The following is a 16,328-nucleotide window of genomic DNA, read 5'->3' as shown; positions in this document are numbered from 1 at the left end:
AGGGCAGCTTAGAGAAGAATTTGGGATGGAATGCGGTCTCATCTGCACGATGCTGGGTTTGGGTATCCCACGTATCTGGGTCTGTGTGCGTGTGTGTGTATGGATGCACGTGAGGGTTGTGGATGTGTGAGAGCTTGTGTGGATGCGTGTGTGTGAGGGTGCGTGTGTGCGAGGGAGTGTGTGTGTGTGTGTGTGCCCATGCAGGGTTGCGTGTGGGTGCGTGTGCTTTCAAAGGTGAGGATTCAGACGTAAGATTTTGGAGTATGTGGGCGTTTATGCCAATTAAGTTTTATCTGCGCGAATTCGGGTTTTCTGTTCCGTGCACTGCTCCTCGGGTCTTGCTGGGCCCCCCCACAGCTCCACAGCGGTCTCAGTGATGGAAACGAGGGGGAGGAACAGGTTTGGGTCTTTGGTGTCACACTGCCAGAGCCCAGCGAGGGTTTGGTGAAGGAGGGAGATGGCTGGCGAGCAGTGACAAGCCTACCTGCAAATTTGGTGCCTTCCTTTCTCTTGGATGGTCAGCTCACAGCCAATTGAAGTCCAGGTCCGAAAGGAACGAGAAGGAAGGGTGGGGGCCAAATTCTTTTATTTTGCCAATTGTTCTGAAGCCAATTTATTTTTAGTATTTTTTTTCAGCTAATTGATTTTTTTTTTTAGGGTTTTCTGGAAAGCTAGTTAGCTTTTCCGGTGTTGCTAAGAAGCCAATTCATTTCAAGGGGGCCGACACGTTTGTGATTGCAATTTTGGTTGTGTAATTTGGGGGTAATTTGGGGGTGACAATTTGGAAGAGAGAGCTAAAGCCAATTGGTTTTGTACATTTTTAAAGATTTTGTTGTGATTCCCTTAGCCCGATGGAGGGGGCCGAGGAGAGACCAGCCTGACGTGGGGAGGTTGGGGCAAGGGGGCCAGGTCGGGGGAGCCCGCAGACAGGACGGTACAGAGGTTTCAGAGGTGGGACCTGATGGAAAGGTCCCGGTCAAGAGGAGGTCACGAGTGGATGGTGCCACTTTGCAGAATTACGACAATTTGGCTCACTTCCGATGGCCGGACGCCTCAAGAGAGGCGCCCCCGTGGGCGGCGGGGTCCTGGGTGGGCAGGGCGATCAGGGGACGGTGACGCTTGGCCTCTCTGAACACCTCCAGCTCCTTGGCGAGCGTGCGACCCCGGCGGGCTCGCAGGAGGGCAGGCAGGCCCCTGCGCAGGCGTTGGGCGGACTGCTTCCAGGTGTCATATTGGAAGAATTTGCCCACGGGGTATCTGGGGAAGTTGTCCTGAGAGGGGAAGGGCCGGTCAAGGGGTGCCTGGCCCCCAGCCCCTGGCCCCAAGCCACCCAGGCCCCGGGGGGACATCTGGGCAACCTGCTGGGGGCTGTCCCTAAACCTTCCATCGTGCCTGACGTGTGACAGGTCAGTAACTCCCCCAGCTTCTGGCCAACGCCACCACGGGGGTGGGGGGCACGTGGCAAACATGTAAAGGACTCCCTAGCCGCGCTTCCAGCTAAGGAGCTGCCACGCCCTGGTCCCCTGGCTTAGAGGTAACAGCCTTGACGGGCTCCACAGAGAGGGGAGGGTCCCGGAGACCCCGGTTTCCCTCACAGGGGCCGGGCCGTCCATGGGCTCAGAGCTGGGGGCCGCCCACGGGCCCAGAGCTGGGGGGCCGTCCACGGGCCCGAGCTGGGGGGGCCGCCTTACCGGAAGCACGGTCGGAGGGGTCGACACGTCCCTCTCGGACTTGGCGGGGGTGGCGCAGTAGGTCTCCAGCAGGGCCAGGTCGCAGCTGCGGAAGCAGCACTCTTCCACGATGCCACGGCTGCGGCGGTTCACGCGGCTTGCCGGCCTGCCTGGAAGTCCCACAGGAGGAAGGAAAGGGCACGTCAGCACCAGTGCCCCAGGGGGCTCCCCAGGGTTCCTCCAGCCAGCCCCCCACCCCTGCCCTTGGGACAGGATGCCGGTCACCTTGCAGGGACAGCCAGCCTCGGCCTGGAGGGGAAGAAGAAAGCGAGAGGGGGGCGCGCAGGGGCCCCAGAAAGGAGAGAAGGGACAGCGGGTGAGCGCGCTCCAGGACCAGCCCCCTGGCCTCTCGGTGCCTCCCTCGTCGTATGTAAAGTGGGCACGGCCTCCTGGTCCACCACCAGGGGCTGTTTGGAAAATGCACGGGGCCCGGCCCCACATCCTGGGATCCCAGGGTCCTGACCCAAAGGCCGACTGGGACCCAAGTGCCGTCCCCGAACCAACCAGGAGCCTGGGTGCCTGCGGCCCTAGAGACGCCGCCGCGACAGGTAGGAATGGGAGGAAGAAGGAGAAGACGGGAGGAGAGGAGTGAGGACCTGCAAAAACCACGCCCTCCTTTCTTCCCGTCCTCCCCCTCCCCTCCGCGCACAGGCTCCACACTCAGCTGCAAGGAATCCGCCATCGCTGGGGGGGGGAGGGGAGCCCCTAGTAAGGGGTCCAGGTGCAGGGTCAAAAGGGCTGGGGGCTCAGCCCAGCCCTCCTTCCAGGGAAACCTGGTGCCAGGGGGCCACTCCCCGGGCAAGGGCCAGCCAGCACCAGACCGTACAGTGCCATCTCCTGCCCCCAAACGTGGCAGGAGAGAGAGGCCACAGGAGAAGCCAGGGCAGGCAGGGGCCTCAGAAGCGTCAAGAAGCAGGAAGGCTTTTTAAAGAGAAGCTTTGACATGCCAAGACGGGCATTTACGGCCCATTTCAGAGGGTGGGTAAGTAAAGGCTGCAGAAGAAGATGCCTTGTGGTGGGTGACGGGCTGGTTACGACGAGCCTTACGGCCATTGCCTGCTTGCCCCGGCCATGTCCCCACCCACACCCAGCCCTGAGCGGTGTCTGGCTGAGCCCAGGGGGAGCACACACTCCCTCCCCGCTTGAGGGTCAAGAAACTGCCCCCCAGTTTCTCCTGTCATCCAGATGGACACTCTCCGGAACTCCCCTGACCCGTCCTACAGTTAAAGAAACTGAGGCCCAGATTGCTGGGAAGCGAGGGCAAGAGCCCACACCCCGAAGGAGAGGTCACCTCCAACGGGGGACCCGCCCTGCCACACCGGGCACAGGGGCAAGGGAAAGCGGAGGTCTCCATGTGCCCAGCCAGCTCCCGCAGGTCGGGAATCAGAGAGGAGGGCGAGGAACAGCCAAAGCACTCGGGCCAGCAGGCGGGCACCCTGCATTGTGCCCTGCCCCTCGGGTGCGGATCCCACCCAGCCCTGGGGGCCCCGGCGGTCCCCTCCTGTGGATGGAGCCCAGCGTCCCCCCAGCACGTGGGGCATGCACACTCACGCCACCAGCAACATGTGCTTTTATTCTTACTGGTTTTCAACCCATTTGATTCCATTTGAAATCTAACCATCCATGGGTATCTGCCCGTTGCCAAGATGTGGGCAAAACGTGCGGGGAAACCAGTGCCCACAGCCCTGCCCGTGGGCAGGTCAGGGAGAAGCCGGAGGGAAAGGGCTGCCTCCCTGCGGGGAAGCCCGGCCTCCAGCCCACTCTGCACCCCACCCGCACCTGCCACTTAAGGTCTGGTCCCCCTGTAGATACCACCGTCCACTCTCCCTCCCACCTTGAGTCATGTTGCAAGAAATCAGGGAGTGCGGGCACCGCCCAGGCACACTGTAAGTGCCTAATAAATGTGGACTGCAAGGGCGTGACCGCGCTCTCAAAGTCTCAGAGCAAGGGCCCCGGGCTCATTCACCTCCGAGGGGCCTCCCTGGGCCCGACCCCCAGGCCAGGTATCCTGAAAGACCTGCAGAGGTGTCTGGCATGCGGTAAGGAGGACGCCAGCATCTATCGAGCACCAGCTGTGTACACCCCTCCGCCCTTGCCCCGCTGAGCTACTTACTGAAGTAGAAGCCGCGGTCCCCGCAGACAAACTGGAGGGTGTCCACCAGCTCCCCGCCGCACAGAGTCTCACTGGGGCGGTAAGCAGCATAGCAGCACGAGGCGAAGGCCAAGAAGGCGAGCAGCACCAGCATCGACTTTCCCACTCGGATCCCCATTGGTGTCTGCGGGTGGAGACAAGAGGCGTGAGCCCGCCGCCCCGCCACGGCCAGGTCCAGGCCTCTGCCACTGCCCGCCAGCCACGGTGTCCCGAAGTGCTGGCCCCGCCAGGGGGTGAGGGCCTGCTCCCTTTGGGGACACTAAGCCCAGCCATCTCCTAATTTAAAGTCCAGTTACAGTTTTAAAGCATGGCTTTCTCCTTAATCTTAATTGTTTTAACTACAGAAGAACAGGCGCTTTCACTGCTGAGGCAGGCAGGATGCAGAACTGCCCCGCGCGAAGGGCTGTGTGTGGAGCACATCTTTGAGGGGCACCAAGTGCTAGTCGGTAATTTCACGTGGGGATCGCTGCCCCCATCGTTACTACTGCAGGGGCCCAGCCACACCCAGAGCTGCAGGGGCCAGTGCTGGACACTGGACCTGGCCTCCATCCTATGATGTCATGGGGGCGGGGCCGGCACAGGGCAGCGGCCACTCCTCGGGCCTCCCAGCGCCAGCCAAGATGGCAGACGGCCCCACCCCAGCACAGAACATGTGCATCCCAGAGGACCAGCTAAGCAAGGGTGCCAGGAGGACCAGCCTCCCTCCCAAAGCAACAGGGGGCTTCTGCTGGGCCAGCACCACCCTTCTCCTTCCCGCACTGCCTTTCCCGCCCTCTCAGTCTGCGGCTGAGCAAAGCCTGGGTCAAGGGTCCGACGGTCAGCACGGCGGTGCCAGCCACGCTCCCAGGAGCCTCCTTCTCCTACATCACTTAGTCCCTCGACTCCAGTCTGCCCCGGGCACCCCAAACACACATAAAAGCCAAAAGCCTCCTTTCCAGGCCTCGCATCACACTACCCAGGGCCAGGGACCTCAAAGTCCCTCCAGGACCACCAGACCCTCTCCCCATTTGGGGTACCAAACCCTATCCCAGGAGCTGGAGAGAACAGGCCGGGCCACCTGGAGGCCAGACCCTAGCTCCCTCAGGGTACCATCTAGAAGGAGAGGCACGTCTCAAGACACACCCCTTCGCAAGGCTGTGTGGCTGCAGACCTGGGGCAAGGGTTAACCAGGTCCCCTAAGGAGTCAGGGGGCTTGAAAGGGACCTTGACTCCTCTTTAGACACAGCAAGCCACCCCCGCCCCTCCAAAAGGTGGAAGCCCCCCAGGCAGGCAGCCCCAGCCTGCCCTCTGCAGGCCCAGGTATGAGCCCCCTCTGGGGGGACAGTCACGGCCGGGTGCTCCTGAGCCCCGTGGCACCCGCAGGCTACCCTAGTAAGGGCCTGGGTGGAGCTGCCCACGTGTGTCCCTCTTAGGCTGTGCACCCAGTGAGCACAGAGGCGCCGAGCAGCGCGCCCCTCGCCAGCCTGGAGCAAGGCTGCTGCATGCTGGGCCCAGGGGAATTTTGATGCAATAAATCGTGTAGGAAATGAGGGACTGAGGAGGAAGCAGTCTCGCTCAAGCTCCTGACGAGCAGGGCCAGCTCCACGGAAGGTCGAAAGCGCCGCCTCGCTCAGCCCACCTCCTCCTCCCTGCACCAGACCCCAGCCTGTCTCCCGCCACCCCAGGGCCGCACCCCCCTCCGAATTCTAAGAACAAATTTGGCCAGCTAGGGAGTCGGTGCCGTCCGAGCGGCAGCTCCATCCTTCTGCAAGCCCAGCCGCTTAGTGTGGGGTCCAGTGCAGGGCACCAGCAGACAGCAGAAGACCAGACGAGAGGCACGCAGCTGTGCGGGCCAGGTGAGCAAGCGGGCAGAGGAGGGAGGGCAGGGGTGAGAGGGCAGAGGCAGAGAGGCGGGACGAAGGGCCTGAGTGAGAGGCAGCGGGCAGGGGCCAAGGGGCTGAGGCCGGAGGCGCTCAGCAGCCGGCAGGCCGGAGCGGGAGGGCAGCGGGGTCCTCGCTCAACAGCCCTGGTTACCTGCAGCTGGACAGGAGGCTCGCTGGGGCTGGAGGAGGAGGAGGATGAGGAGGAGGAGGAGGAGGAGGAGGAGGAGGAGGAGGAGGAGGAGGAGGAGGAGGAGGAGGAGGAGGCTGGAAGGCTGCCTCGGAGGAGAAGCTAACGTCCAGTTTGCAGGCTGGTCAGTGCCTCAGCTTTTATGTCTGAGACGGCTCCTCCCAGCCCCGGCTCCACCCTACCCCCACCCCTCTCCCTGCTGACCACTCCCCCCGCCCCCTTTGCTCCCGCCCCCTCCCTCCTTCCAGCCATTCCCTTCTCTGCGGCACCCCCAGCCGCCTTCCCCACCATCTCTTAGCAAAGAACGGCGGCTGGGGGGCTCATCCTGCACCCCCAGCCCATCTTGGCACCGGGAAATGGGGGGGGGGGTGCAGGGAGGGGGGCTGCTTTCCACCTCCTTGTATGGAAACTTCCATCTGCCCACTGGGGCAGGGGCAGTTACCCTCTCTGGGTTGTCCACTCCTGCCCTTTTGAGCCCTGCACCAGGCCCTCTCTCCAGATTCCTGGCTGACAATGTTGGGGACAGAGAAAGGGAGGCTATAGGGGGGTGCGCTGCGAATGCGGTGTCTGGCAGGACTCTTTTGCCAACTCGGCCCCCCTCGCTCCATCCTGGCCCCGCCCACCCAGTTTTCCTCTCTCGGTCTTGCTGGCACTGAGTCAACATACCAGGGTGGGTTTCTGAGATTTGTGCCCGTCCTCGTTGCACTGCCCCCCGCCCCCGCCCCCGCGGCACAAATCACAAACTTTCAGCAACACCCCCTGCACCCGCAAAACGACCAGGAAGTCGCCTTGCAGACAGCTCACACCTCCCTTGGCACTTCCCAAGTCCCCACCCCCGCCCCCCCACCCCTCGCCCCCTCCTCCGCGGCACAGGGCAGAGCGCGGGGTTTGCGACGCGGAACGTGACCGACAGCCCCCCACCCCGTCTGCCCCGGGCCCAGCCGCCCCGCCCGGCCCGGCCCGGCCCGGCCCGGCCCGCACGCAGCTTACCTGGAAGCCGGCGCAGGGGCCGCCCACCTCCCTGCTGCGTATTGCAAACCGAACAGCGGGCGTTGGCCCTCCTGCCGGGCACTCCTCTGCCAGCGCCGCTCTGGCCGAGTCGCGGGGGCCGAATGTGCGACGGGGCAGAACGGGGGGATGGCTTTTTTGGGGGGGTGGGAAACTCGTCTGATTGTTTGGGGAGGACGGGCTGTCTGCGGGCTGGGGCGGGCCAGATGTTGTACTTTTAGGGGGGGAAAGGGTATCGGGAAATGAGGTCAGCTGTTGTATCAAGGATAGAGAGGGGCAGAGATAGTGAGAGAGACAGAGTGAACGTGAAAAGGGGGGGGGCCGAAGAGAGGGCGAGAGAGAGAGAGAGGACAGCGAGAGACGGGCAGGCGCACAGCGGGAGAGAACAGCGGAGAGAGAAACAGAAAGCGTATAATTAATCCACTTTGGGACGGCGAAGGCGAGAGGGCGGGCGTGGAAGGGGAGGGAGTTGGAGGCAAGGAGCTGGGGGGGGGGGGCGGGAGGGAGCAAAGGGAAGGCTGCGGAAGAAGAGAGGGGGCCGGGACCAGAGGCCGGAGAGGGGACGGGGAGCGCAGAGAAGCGAGGAAAGGGCGCAACGTCGGGGGCCGGGGAAGGTGCTGAGGGGGGCGGAGCGGAGGCGTCACCCGGGCCGCGGGCGCCCAGCTCGGTTTGGGCCGACGGAGCCCTCGGCCGTCGCGAGCCCGGGCCTCGGGGGGGCGGCGGTGGCGGCGCCGGGGCCGCTCGGGACGCAGCGAGGAGGGGGAGCGGCCGGGCTGCGCGCCGGGGAGGGCCGGGAGGGAGCGCGGGGGATGACAACGCCGGCGGCCTGCGAGCCGGACTGCCTGCGGGGGGGACCGCCTCCTCGGGCGAAGCGGGACGGGCGTTGAGGTAGATGAGGAGGAGGCGGCGGGGGATCCGCAGGCCGGCGGAGCGCGACCCCGCCGACGGCGCCCGAGATGGGAGTCAGCAGCGTGGCGGCGGACGGCGTCGACGCGGGGCCGCCAGCCGGGTGGAGGCGCTGGCGGGCCGAGCGCGGGCGGGCGTGGGCCAGGAGGCGGGGGCGGCCGGAAGGGGGGGGCCGGGGGCCGGCCTGGCCTCACGCAGCTCCGCCGGAGAGCAGGCGAACTCCGGGCGCCAACGCCCGGCTCTTATAGCCGCGCCACCCCGCGGCTCGGCGCCCGCTCGGGCCCCGCTGGCCGTGCGCCCGCGCCAATGGGCGCCCGCGGGGCCCTCGCCCCGCCCCCGGACCGCCCTCGCAACTCGAGCCAAGGGCGGGGGGCGGGCTTGGGGTCCCGGGGGGCGGCGGTCGGGGGGGGGGGGCTGTGGGGTGCGCGGGGGCGAGATTGGATTGGGGGCAGGGATCGGCAGAGTTCGAAAGAAATCCCGAATCGCCATTCTAAAGCGTTTGGGGGCCCCGTCTTAGGTTCCGGGGTGCCAAGGTCCCCGCATTAGTGCACGGGGGACGCGAGGCGACCAGGGTGGGCGGCGTCACATGCCCTAGCGACGGCCGGGTCCCCGCGCCCGGCCAGGGGGCTACGCGGCGAGGGTGCCCTGTCGGAAGGCGGGCGCAGGTGGCTCGACACTGGGTCGGGGGTCCCCGAGTGCCGCTGGGATGTGCAGGGGAAGTGGGGAGTCCCTGGGCGCGGGCGGGGCGCGCCGCCGCCACCTGCCCGAGCAGGCGCAGCACCTCGAGCCGCAGCCGGAGCCCGAGCGCCCCCCGGTGCCGCGCGGGAACCGGGGAGTAGCCTCGGCGGCCGCCAGGTGCGGTACGTGGGGAGGGCCGGCCGGGCCAGGACCGAATCTGGGCCAGGCATGGGGCCGGCCCGGGCTGCGCCTGCCGGGAGAGAAACGAGCAGGGCGGGAAACATCGCTCAAATCCTACCTGCATGACCGGGCTCACCGGGGTGTATCTAAGCAGCTCGCCTTTGGGGCCCACCCAAAATATCCGGATAATAGTTCCCCCGTCCTCAGTGCGTTGGACTTGCGTAGACTCGGGTTCAGCCCCAGGGGCCACCACGATAATTTGGGGGTCTGGGGAAACCATCTCCTGGAGAGTTTGGACGATGTAAGAAGTCGTTGTGATTTTTACCAAGTCAAAAACCACGCACAAGCCCCCGCGCCCCGCCCGCCCCCAGGAGCCCCGGCCGCCAGCGCCCCTCCGAGGGGAAGGGGCCGCCGGCGGCGGAAGCCCGCGCCCGGCTCGCCCCCTCGCTCCGCCATCAATCACGTCGCCCGCGCTCGGCGCGCGCCTCCCGGAGTCCTCCGCCCGGCGGCTGGAGGCGCCGCGCCGCCCGAGCCGGGTGCGCCTCTCCTCCGCGTCCCTCCTACACTGCGCCCTGCCTGCCCCGCTGGGGGGCCGCCGAGGCGCTTTCCCCACGACCGTGATCTTTGCAGAGAGCAAACGAAAGCGGCGCGGGTTTCAGGGCGCCCGGCCCAGCGAGCGCGGCCGCCGAGGGGCTAGCCCGCCGCAGGCTCCCGCGCCCCGCGCCGGTGTCCCCGGCAGCCGCTCGGGACGGCGGGACGGCGGCGGGTGGGTTTGGGAGCCGGGCCGGGACGCGAGGCGGCGGGGAGCTCACCGCGAGGCTGGAGGCCGGAGGCTGCGTCCGCGGGCGCGCTAGGAGCCGAGGCAGAGAGCGAGCGCTCTGCAACGGGCGGTGGACGCGCTGAAGGTGAGCGAGACCCCGGGGGCAGTCCCCAGTGTCCGGGGGCAACGCCCAGTCCGTTGGAAGACCCGGGGACAATGCCCAAATTTGGGGGAAACTGGGGGCAATGCCCAGTCGTTTTCCTGGACGCGGGAGAAGCACTGCCTACGTCCTGGAGGACACGCTGCCGGGCCAAGTGTGTTTGGGGAACACAAGAGAAATTTTCCAACTCCGAGGAGCTCCGGGGACTTCGTAGGAGACGCAGAGAGGCCCAGAACCAGTGCCCGTGGTACGCGGGATTGGGGAAGCTGCAGAGACTGCGGCGGGGCCGGGAACAATGCCCAAAGGCCGGGAACGCAAGTCAGAGCCGCCTGATTTGCGGGCGAGAGAACGAGTGTCCTGAAGTGGGGACCCAAGGGAGGTTGCGTCCGTGTGGGGAACTTCGATTCATGTCTAAATTCGAGACTCCAGAAAAAGAGTCCGAATCTGAGGACCGGGGAGATGTCTCCCTGCAACTGGGGGACAAGGGAGCCGCGTCTAAAATGTGGGGACCCCAGCATCTGGGTCAGCACGCTTGTGGGGGTCCCACTTTGTGGGGAAGTAGGTTTGGGGATGACCCGAGGAAAATGCTCAGCGTGAAACTTGGGAGAACCCCAGAGGCGTACTGTCTAAAACTGGGGGAAGAAAAACAATGGACACATTTTGGGGATCTAGGCAAATCGTCCGTGCGGTGGAGAAGAGTGGAGATTAATTTCCACAACTTAGAAATTCAAGTTAGTGGCCTGGACGCTTGCAGCACCCAAGGAAAGTAACTTGCATAATTGCTGTGGCTTTTGAGAAAATTCTCAATGTCCTTTAGAGAATCAAGAAACACGATCTAAATTCGGGGCAACCTGGGGTGTGATCAGGACATTTGAAGAATGCAGAAAATCAATGTCCTTTTATATGTTAATTTTTACATTGGTTTTAATTAGTTTATTTTTGGTGAACAGGAAAAAAATATATTTTCCTGGGCACTGCCTGCATTTGGGGAACCCTAGTAAGACGTGGCCCAAGTTTGGGGGATCCATGAAAATTGTTCAGTAGAGATTGGTACCTAAATTTCAGGGAACCTGGTTAGTAGCAAGGAAGCTTGTAGGACGCGGCCTATAATACCTGGGATTTCCAGGACCCGGGGGATATTTTTCGGTATCTGGGCAATTTCACGTTGGGAGGCCTGTGGAAAATTGCCTAAATTTAGGGGGACTCGGGGCAAGGATCATAAAGTCAGGGGACCCGTAAATCAATTTCAAAAAAAGTTCAATTCTTTTGTGGAGGGGGAAAAAAAATCTCAGTTTATTTTGGAGGGCTGGCAGACAGTATCTCAATCTGGAGGCCCCAGAAAAATCATTTTTGAATCTGGGAATCCAAAGAAGTTCTTCAAAGTCCTCAGGAGAATTGAGGGTCAGTATCTAAGTTTTAGGGGGAAAGGATTAAGAGTTCCTAAGTGGTGGGGCCTGAAGAATCAGTGCCTGAAGCTGGTTATCTACAGGGGGTTTGCAGTGTCTGGGAGACCCAGAAAATGTCGACTAAATTTGGGGTGACTCAGTGGGTGCCTGGGATGCTTTGGAGCCCAAGAAATCAGTGCCTTTCTGTGACAGAAGTGTAACATTGAATGTGTTTGGGGGGCCTGGAGGGCAATGCCTAATGTTGAGAGCCCAGCGTGTCCAAATAGAGGAAAGGGTCCAGTGTTGGTTGGCCTGGGATTTGGGATCAGTTCTGAGTTTTAGAAAACCTGGATTCTTGTCAGTAAGCTCGTGGGGCCCAGGGAATTTTTTAATATTCAGAATGTTATGAGGCGGAGAAAATATTCAGAATATTTGGTTACTGGGACACTCAAAAGAGCTTGGTATAACAAGATATAGGCTCTGTGAAAGAGTTTGTTTTGTGCGTGGTTTGACCCAGGGGGACCTGGGAGATTTGTGATTTGGAGGAATCTGCCTGTTCCACGATCACAATTGAGCACACCTTGGATAACTGCTCCGTGTGCTTTCGGGGCCTGGGTAACAGTGTCTAAATTTTAAGGAACCTGATTAGTGGCAAGGAAGCTTGGAGATCCCCGGAAATGAACGCCCCATATCTTCATGGCCCACCAAAAAAAAAAAAAAAAAAAAAAAAACTGGGGGGGGGGGACCAGAAATCAATGCGTTTTGGGGACCAGAAATCATCCTCTCAATTTTGTGGAACTCAGGAGATCAGAGCGCAGACTGTTTATGATTCAGAAAGGGGATCGGCGTGCTTTGGGTGTAATGCCTAAATTTTGGTGGAGGTATGGGAAGCAGCGTTCAGACTCTGAGGGTCCCGGGGAAATGGCTTAGTGTGTTGCGGAGGTGGGGGGGGGGGGGTGCCTAGGATTCTTTGTGGAAAATTTGGGGAACCCAGGGTGAGGCCAATACATTTGTGGAACTCAGCAGATAATGCCCCGAACTCTGGTGAACCAGGGGAACAGGGCTTCAGTGTGGGGGGCCCAGAACAGGGGTGGTAAGCTTGGGAGCCCCTGTCGTCCAAAATTACGGGGACACAGGAAGAGAGCTCCACTTGTTTGGGAATGATGCCTAAATGCCAGAAAAACGCTGTGCACATTCTGGGGAGACAGGCGAATTGGTCAGCCTGACCACAGGACCCAGGGTTAATGTTTAAATCTTCCTGAATAGGGTTTGCCACTGTGTAACTCTGCAGAACCTGGGGGTGGGGCTGGGGGTATATAAAATTGTGAAGAGCCTGGGAGAAAGCACCCAGTGAGTTTGGGGACCCAGGCCAGTAGTGTAAACCTGGGAAAGCCAGTGGGGGTTATGCGTTTTCGGATCCCCAGAAATTAATGTCCAAAAAACCCCAAAACAAAACAAAACAAAACCCCTTGTGACCTGGAGAAATGTTTAATGTATTGGGGGGACCTGAGCAAGGCTTAAATTTGGAAGAGACCAGAAAATATAATGTCTGCGATCCGGAGGAGCGGGGAAGGTGCTGGGTGGGTTGGGACCCTGGGAATGGAGGGCTGCGTTTGAGAGGTTGAGCTCCGGGGCCCGGGGAAGCACCCGCCGCTGGGGATCCGCCGCCCCCGGGACTCGCGCGGAGCAGTGGCGCCCTCCCCGGGGGACGCGAGCGCGGGTTGCGCGGCGGCGGCGGCGGCAGCTCCGGGGCTGGTGCGCGGGATTGCCAGGGGCGCCCTCCACCCCGGCTGGCACATCGCTTCTCCCGCTTTTGCCTCCTCGCCCCTGAGAGCGCTTCCTTGCAGAAGCCCGGCCGGGCGGGCGTCGGGGTGGAAGGGAGAAACCCGAGAGCCGCGGGGGAGCGATGGGGCGCTGCTCCCCCGGCGCTCCCGGGACTCGGGGCTCCCCGCTCAGCCGCCTGCGAGGAGGCCCGCGGGCTCCCCGCCGCCGCCGCCGCGCCCCACGCGCTCCCGCGCTGCGAGCCTAGGCGAAGCCGCGGCCGGGCTGCCGCCGCGGGCAGGCTCGTCCCCGGCTCGGTTTGGGGGCCCGGGAGCACCCCCGGCGGCCACCCCCTGCTCGCCCCGGCGCTCCGCGAGCGCCGTCCGGGCCTTCCCCAGCCCCCAAACGAGAGCGAACCCAATTTTGTTTTGGTAATGCGGGAGAGTAGAAGGGCTGGGGAAGAGGAGGAGAAAGTGGGGGGAAGAGATGGGGGGCAGGTCTGCACGGTGGCTGGGGGTCAGGGGTCTCCTTTCGTTTTTCTCTAAGAGAATTTTCATGAAAAGCCTCCCTCTCCGGGCTGTGAAAGCCTAGTTCCTTGAAGACAAACCCTGAACCCTACCCAGCCCCAAGGCCCTGGCGGGAACTGGGTCACCCCCTCGGAACTGGGCAATGTGGGAGGTGGGGGACAGCCACCCCAGGGGCATCTGTGGGTTGGGGGCGCTGCCAGAGAGGGGGTGCTGCTGGGGGCAGCAGAATGACGGGGCCCCGGGACCGGTACGCCGGCCGTCGCTTGTCCCCGCTGTCACCCCACAGAGGGACCCCAGCTAGAAGGGGGGGCACCTCAAAGCCTGACACTCTGGAAAGGCAGGGGTTAATGCCATTGGACAGGTGTGGGGACTGGGCAGGGCTGAGGCAGCCCTTTCACAGGAGCTTGGCAGGACAGGGAGGACACCCCCCCACCTATGAAAAAAAACAGCCCATTTTCCACCCAGAGCCCAAGGCACGTGGGGAATGTTCCCCCTTCAAATTCCAGTCCGTATCAATCACCCCCGTGTCCATTCCAAGAACATCTGGCCTGTCTCGCCCCCCCCCCCGCCCATCACTGCCCCCCTTCCCCCCTCCACCAGCCTTCTGCAGTCCCCAGCGTCCCTGGCTTTCAGGCCTATGCCTATAGGAGGGAGGGCGAGGACGGAGCCTCCAGAAGGGAAGCCTGGCGTCGTAGCTCCCTGTTCTGTGGCAACTTGTAAATTTGGGGGCGAGGAGTATTTTTAAGTGCCTGTCTGCGGACCCGGCTGCCTGGGATCCCAGAGCAGATTTCAAGTCCTGGATGAGGGCCTCTGCTGCCCTTGGCCCTTCTCTGGGCTCCCCACCTCTCCTCCAGGCCTGCCTCCCAGGCTGGGGGTGGCAGAAGGCTGGGACGTGTGTCAGTGGGGCCGCCTGGGCGCACCCCTGCCAGTGGCCCTTTGGTGAGCCCCTCCCCTGCTTTGTGCCCTGAGCAGGCGCCAGCCCTGGAGAAGCTGCCGCTGGTGCTTGCAGACCTGGACCTTGGAGGTAAGACGGCTGAGGCCACCTTGGGGTGCCAGGCTGGGCCATCAGGGCGAGGGGGAGGGGGGCAGAGATGCACTTCCTCCCCGTGAGGGGCTGCCTGCTGAACCCTCGCCTTATTTAGTCACGAGTTCGGCTAAAGGGGCAGGGTTGTCGGGGGCAGATCCGGGTCACCGCGGGGCTCAAAAAGGGCACTGGCCGCCCCCAGCCAGGACCAGCCGCCCAGGTCGCCCCGACTTCCGGCCCCCCACGGTAGGAAGGGACCTGTCAGCAAGCCTGGCACGTCGTGGGGCTGGGGTCTCCCCCAGCACAGGGCTTGGCTGGCAGGAACTTCAGCCCCAAGCGCCATTCCCCCCCACCCCTAACGACCGCCCCGCCTCCCACCGTAGTGCTCCAGCCCTGCAGCAGCCCTGGCCGCCCCTCTAGATCTGCAAACCATATCCCAAAGAGAATAATCATCCCCCCAAAGATTCGGACTCACCCCAGCAAGCCCAGCCCCTGCACCCAGGCCCGCGGCTCCGATGCTCCTGCTTTGCCGGTTCCCTCGCTCCCGCCCGCCCTGCAGCCGGCCTTTCCCACTCCCCGGTTTCCTCCCCCGGCTCTGGCTCCGAGCTGGCCGCCCCCCCCCCCCCACCTCCCTGGGACCAAGCCCAGCATTTTACAAACCCGGCTCGTTCTCCGGGAGTCCCCTGAGCGCCCCTCCTTCACCCCCCCACAGGGCACCCGCCACTGGGGGCAAGGACCCTGCCCTCCAATCTAGGAGGGACACCCGCTTCGGCCAGCCCAGCTGGAAGCAGGGGACCCAGGCCCCAGCTGGAACGCCAGGACCCGACGGCACAAGCCACCCAAGGCACAAGGCGCCACAAGCCACTGATCAATAAACCAAAAGTCAGAAGTACGTATGGGTCGGTGCGCGGGCACCAGGGGAGGGGACCAAGCAGGCGCTCTCGGGAAGGACCGAGGCGCTGCCACTATTGTACTCTTTTATGTAGTGTCTGAACTAAAGACACCTTTAAAAAACATTCTTGGTTTCTCTCTCGGGTGGGCAGACCAGCCTGCGAGGGGGCACCTGCTGGGCCCCCCGCTGCAGGCCCTGAAGAGTGGCCTCTGTCGCTTTGGGGTCAGGAGCAAGCACATGGACCCACCCACCTCCACCTCCAAAGCTCTCCGAGAGCCTGGAGCAAGCACCCCTCTGGGGCAGCTTAGCCCGGGCCCCCACCCCGGTACCTGCTGCGTGAACCCTGCGGCCACCACCACGGAGCTGGCTCCAGAAGTGTCCAAGGAGGCTCTGGCCCCTGGGCCTTTCTAGTCACCCCCCCCCCCGGCCCCCACTCACACACAGGAAGCCCCGCCGGACTGAACACAATGGAATCATGACAGCAGCACTCAGAGTGCCTCTCCCGGCCTCTGGTCATACCTCACTTGTGCCTCACAATTCTCAACAGCCAGGAGGGCTGCGCCTGTTGCCCACTTTGACAAACGGGGGCACAGAGAGGTCAAACCACTGGTGTGAGGACACACAGCCAGCAGCCCAGGGCAGGGAGGACTGGGTCTCACATGCCCCAGCTGAGCCCAGCTTTCCTGGAGTCCCCTATTCCTCCCCAGCGTATGAGTTTTTCCCCTGTGCCCTCCCCTCCTTCCCCCCTCCTCCAATTCTGTCCTCACCTTGACCCCCTCCCTGGCTTCTCCCCTAGGCTGCCCCCCTCCCCCTTCCTCTGTCCTTCTTCTACCAGGAGCTCCCCTCTGAGGACCATGCCGCTGCCCAGACTGCAGGGGGCCTGCTCTGCCCACACCTGAGCCCCCCAGGGACAGGGGCACCTGGAGCCGACCACCTGAATCCCAGATGGCAGCTGTGTGACTCTGAACACACCCCCAGGCCCTCTGAGCCTCCACTCCTTGTCAAAGGGGGGGATGGGAACTGAAACTGCCTGGGGGGCTCTGAGCACCAGAGGAGATCAGGCCCCTGTACAGAGCCTGCTGCACAGAGATCTGTACCAGGGGACGCTGGGTCCTG

The 16,328-nt window shown here is 63.1% G+C and overlaps 2 protein-coding genes across 8 annotated transcripts; one reads left to right on the top strand and one right to left on the bottom strand.

The window, feature by feature from the left end:
• Window positions 1–569: 569 nt before the first annotated feature.
• Window positions 570–15,604, bottom strand: IGF2 (insulin like growth factor 2). 7 transcript variants are annotated; one of them, XM_059932327.1, is made up of 5 exons: window positions 9,516–9,715; window positions 8,822–8,986; window positions 3,844–4,006; window positions 1,692–1,849; window positions 570–1,271 (listed from the first exon to the last, which is right to left on the bottom strand). In XM_059932327.1, exons 2-5 carry the CDS (start codon window positions 8,981–8,983, stop codon window positions 1,032–1,034), a joined length of 723 nt encoding a protein of 240 aa, XP_059788310.1. In that variant the 5' UTR covers window positions 8,984–8,986; window positions 9,516–9,715; the 3' UTR covers window positions 570–1,031. The 7 variants fall into 7 exon arrangements, with proteins under 7 accessions (XP_059788310.1, XP_059788311.1, XP_059788314.1 ...); XM_059932328.1 differs by having other exon boundaries at window positions 1,692–1,840; window positions 9,516–9,628; XM_059932331.1 differs by lacking the exons at window positions 8,822–8,986; window positions 9,516–9,715 and adding an exon at window positions 15,542–15,604.
• On the top strand, window positions 9,162–16,136 carry LOC132370254 (putative insulin-like growth factor 2 antisense gene protein; the record flags this gene model as incomplete). Its single annotated transcript, XM_059929979.1, is given in 4 exon segments — window positions 9,162–9,608; window positions 14,269–14,320; window positions 15,033–15,209; window positions 16,048–16,136. Coding segments are annotated over 4 exon segments (690 nt in total), but the record flags the coding sequence as incomplete, so codon positions are not given.
• Between the last annotated feature and the right edge of the window lie 192 nt (window positions 16,137–16,328).

The sequence above is a fragment of the Balaenoptera ricei genome, chromosome 8 (genome assembly GCF_028023285.1).
Source record: "Balaenoptera ricei isolate mBalRic1 chromosome 8, mBalRic1.hap2, whole genome shotgun sequence".
In the NCBI taxonomy this organism is placed as follows: Eukaryota; Metazoa; Chordata; class Mammalia; order Artiodactyla; family Balaenopteridae; genus Balaenoptera; species Balaenoptera ricei.
Note: the sequence above shows the minus strand (reverse complement) of the source record. Positions and strands in the feature narration are given on the sequence as shown.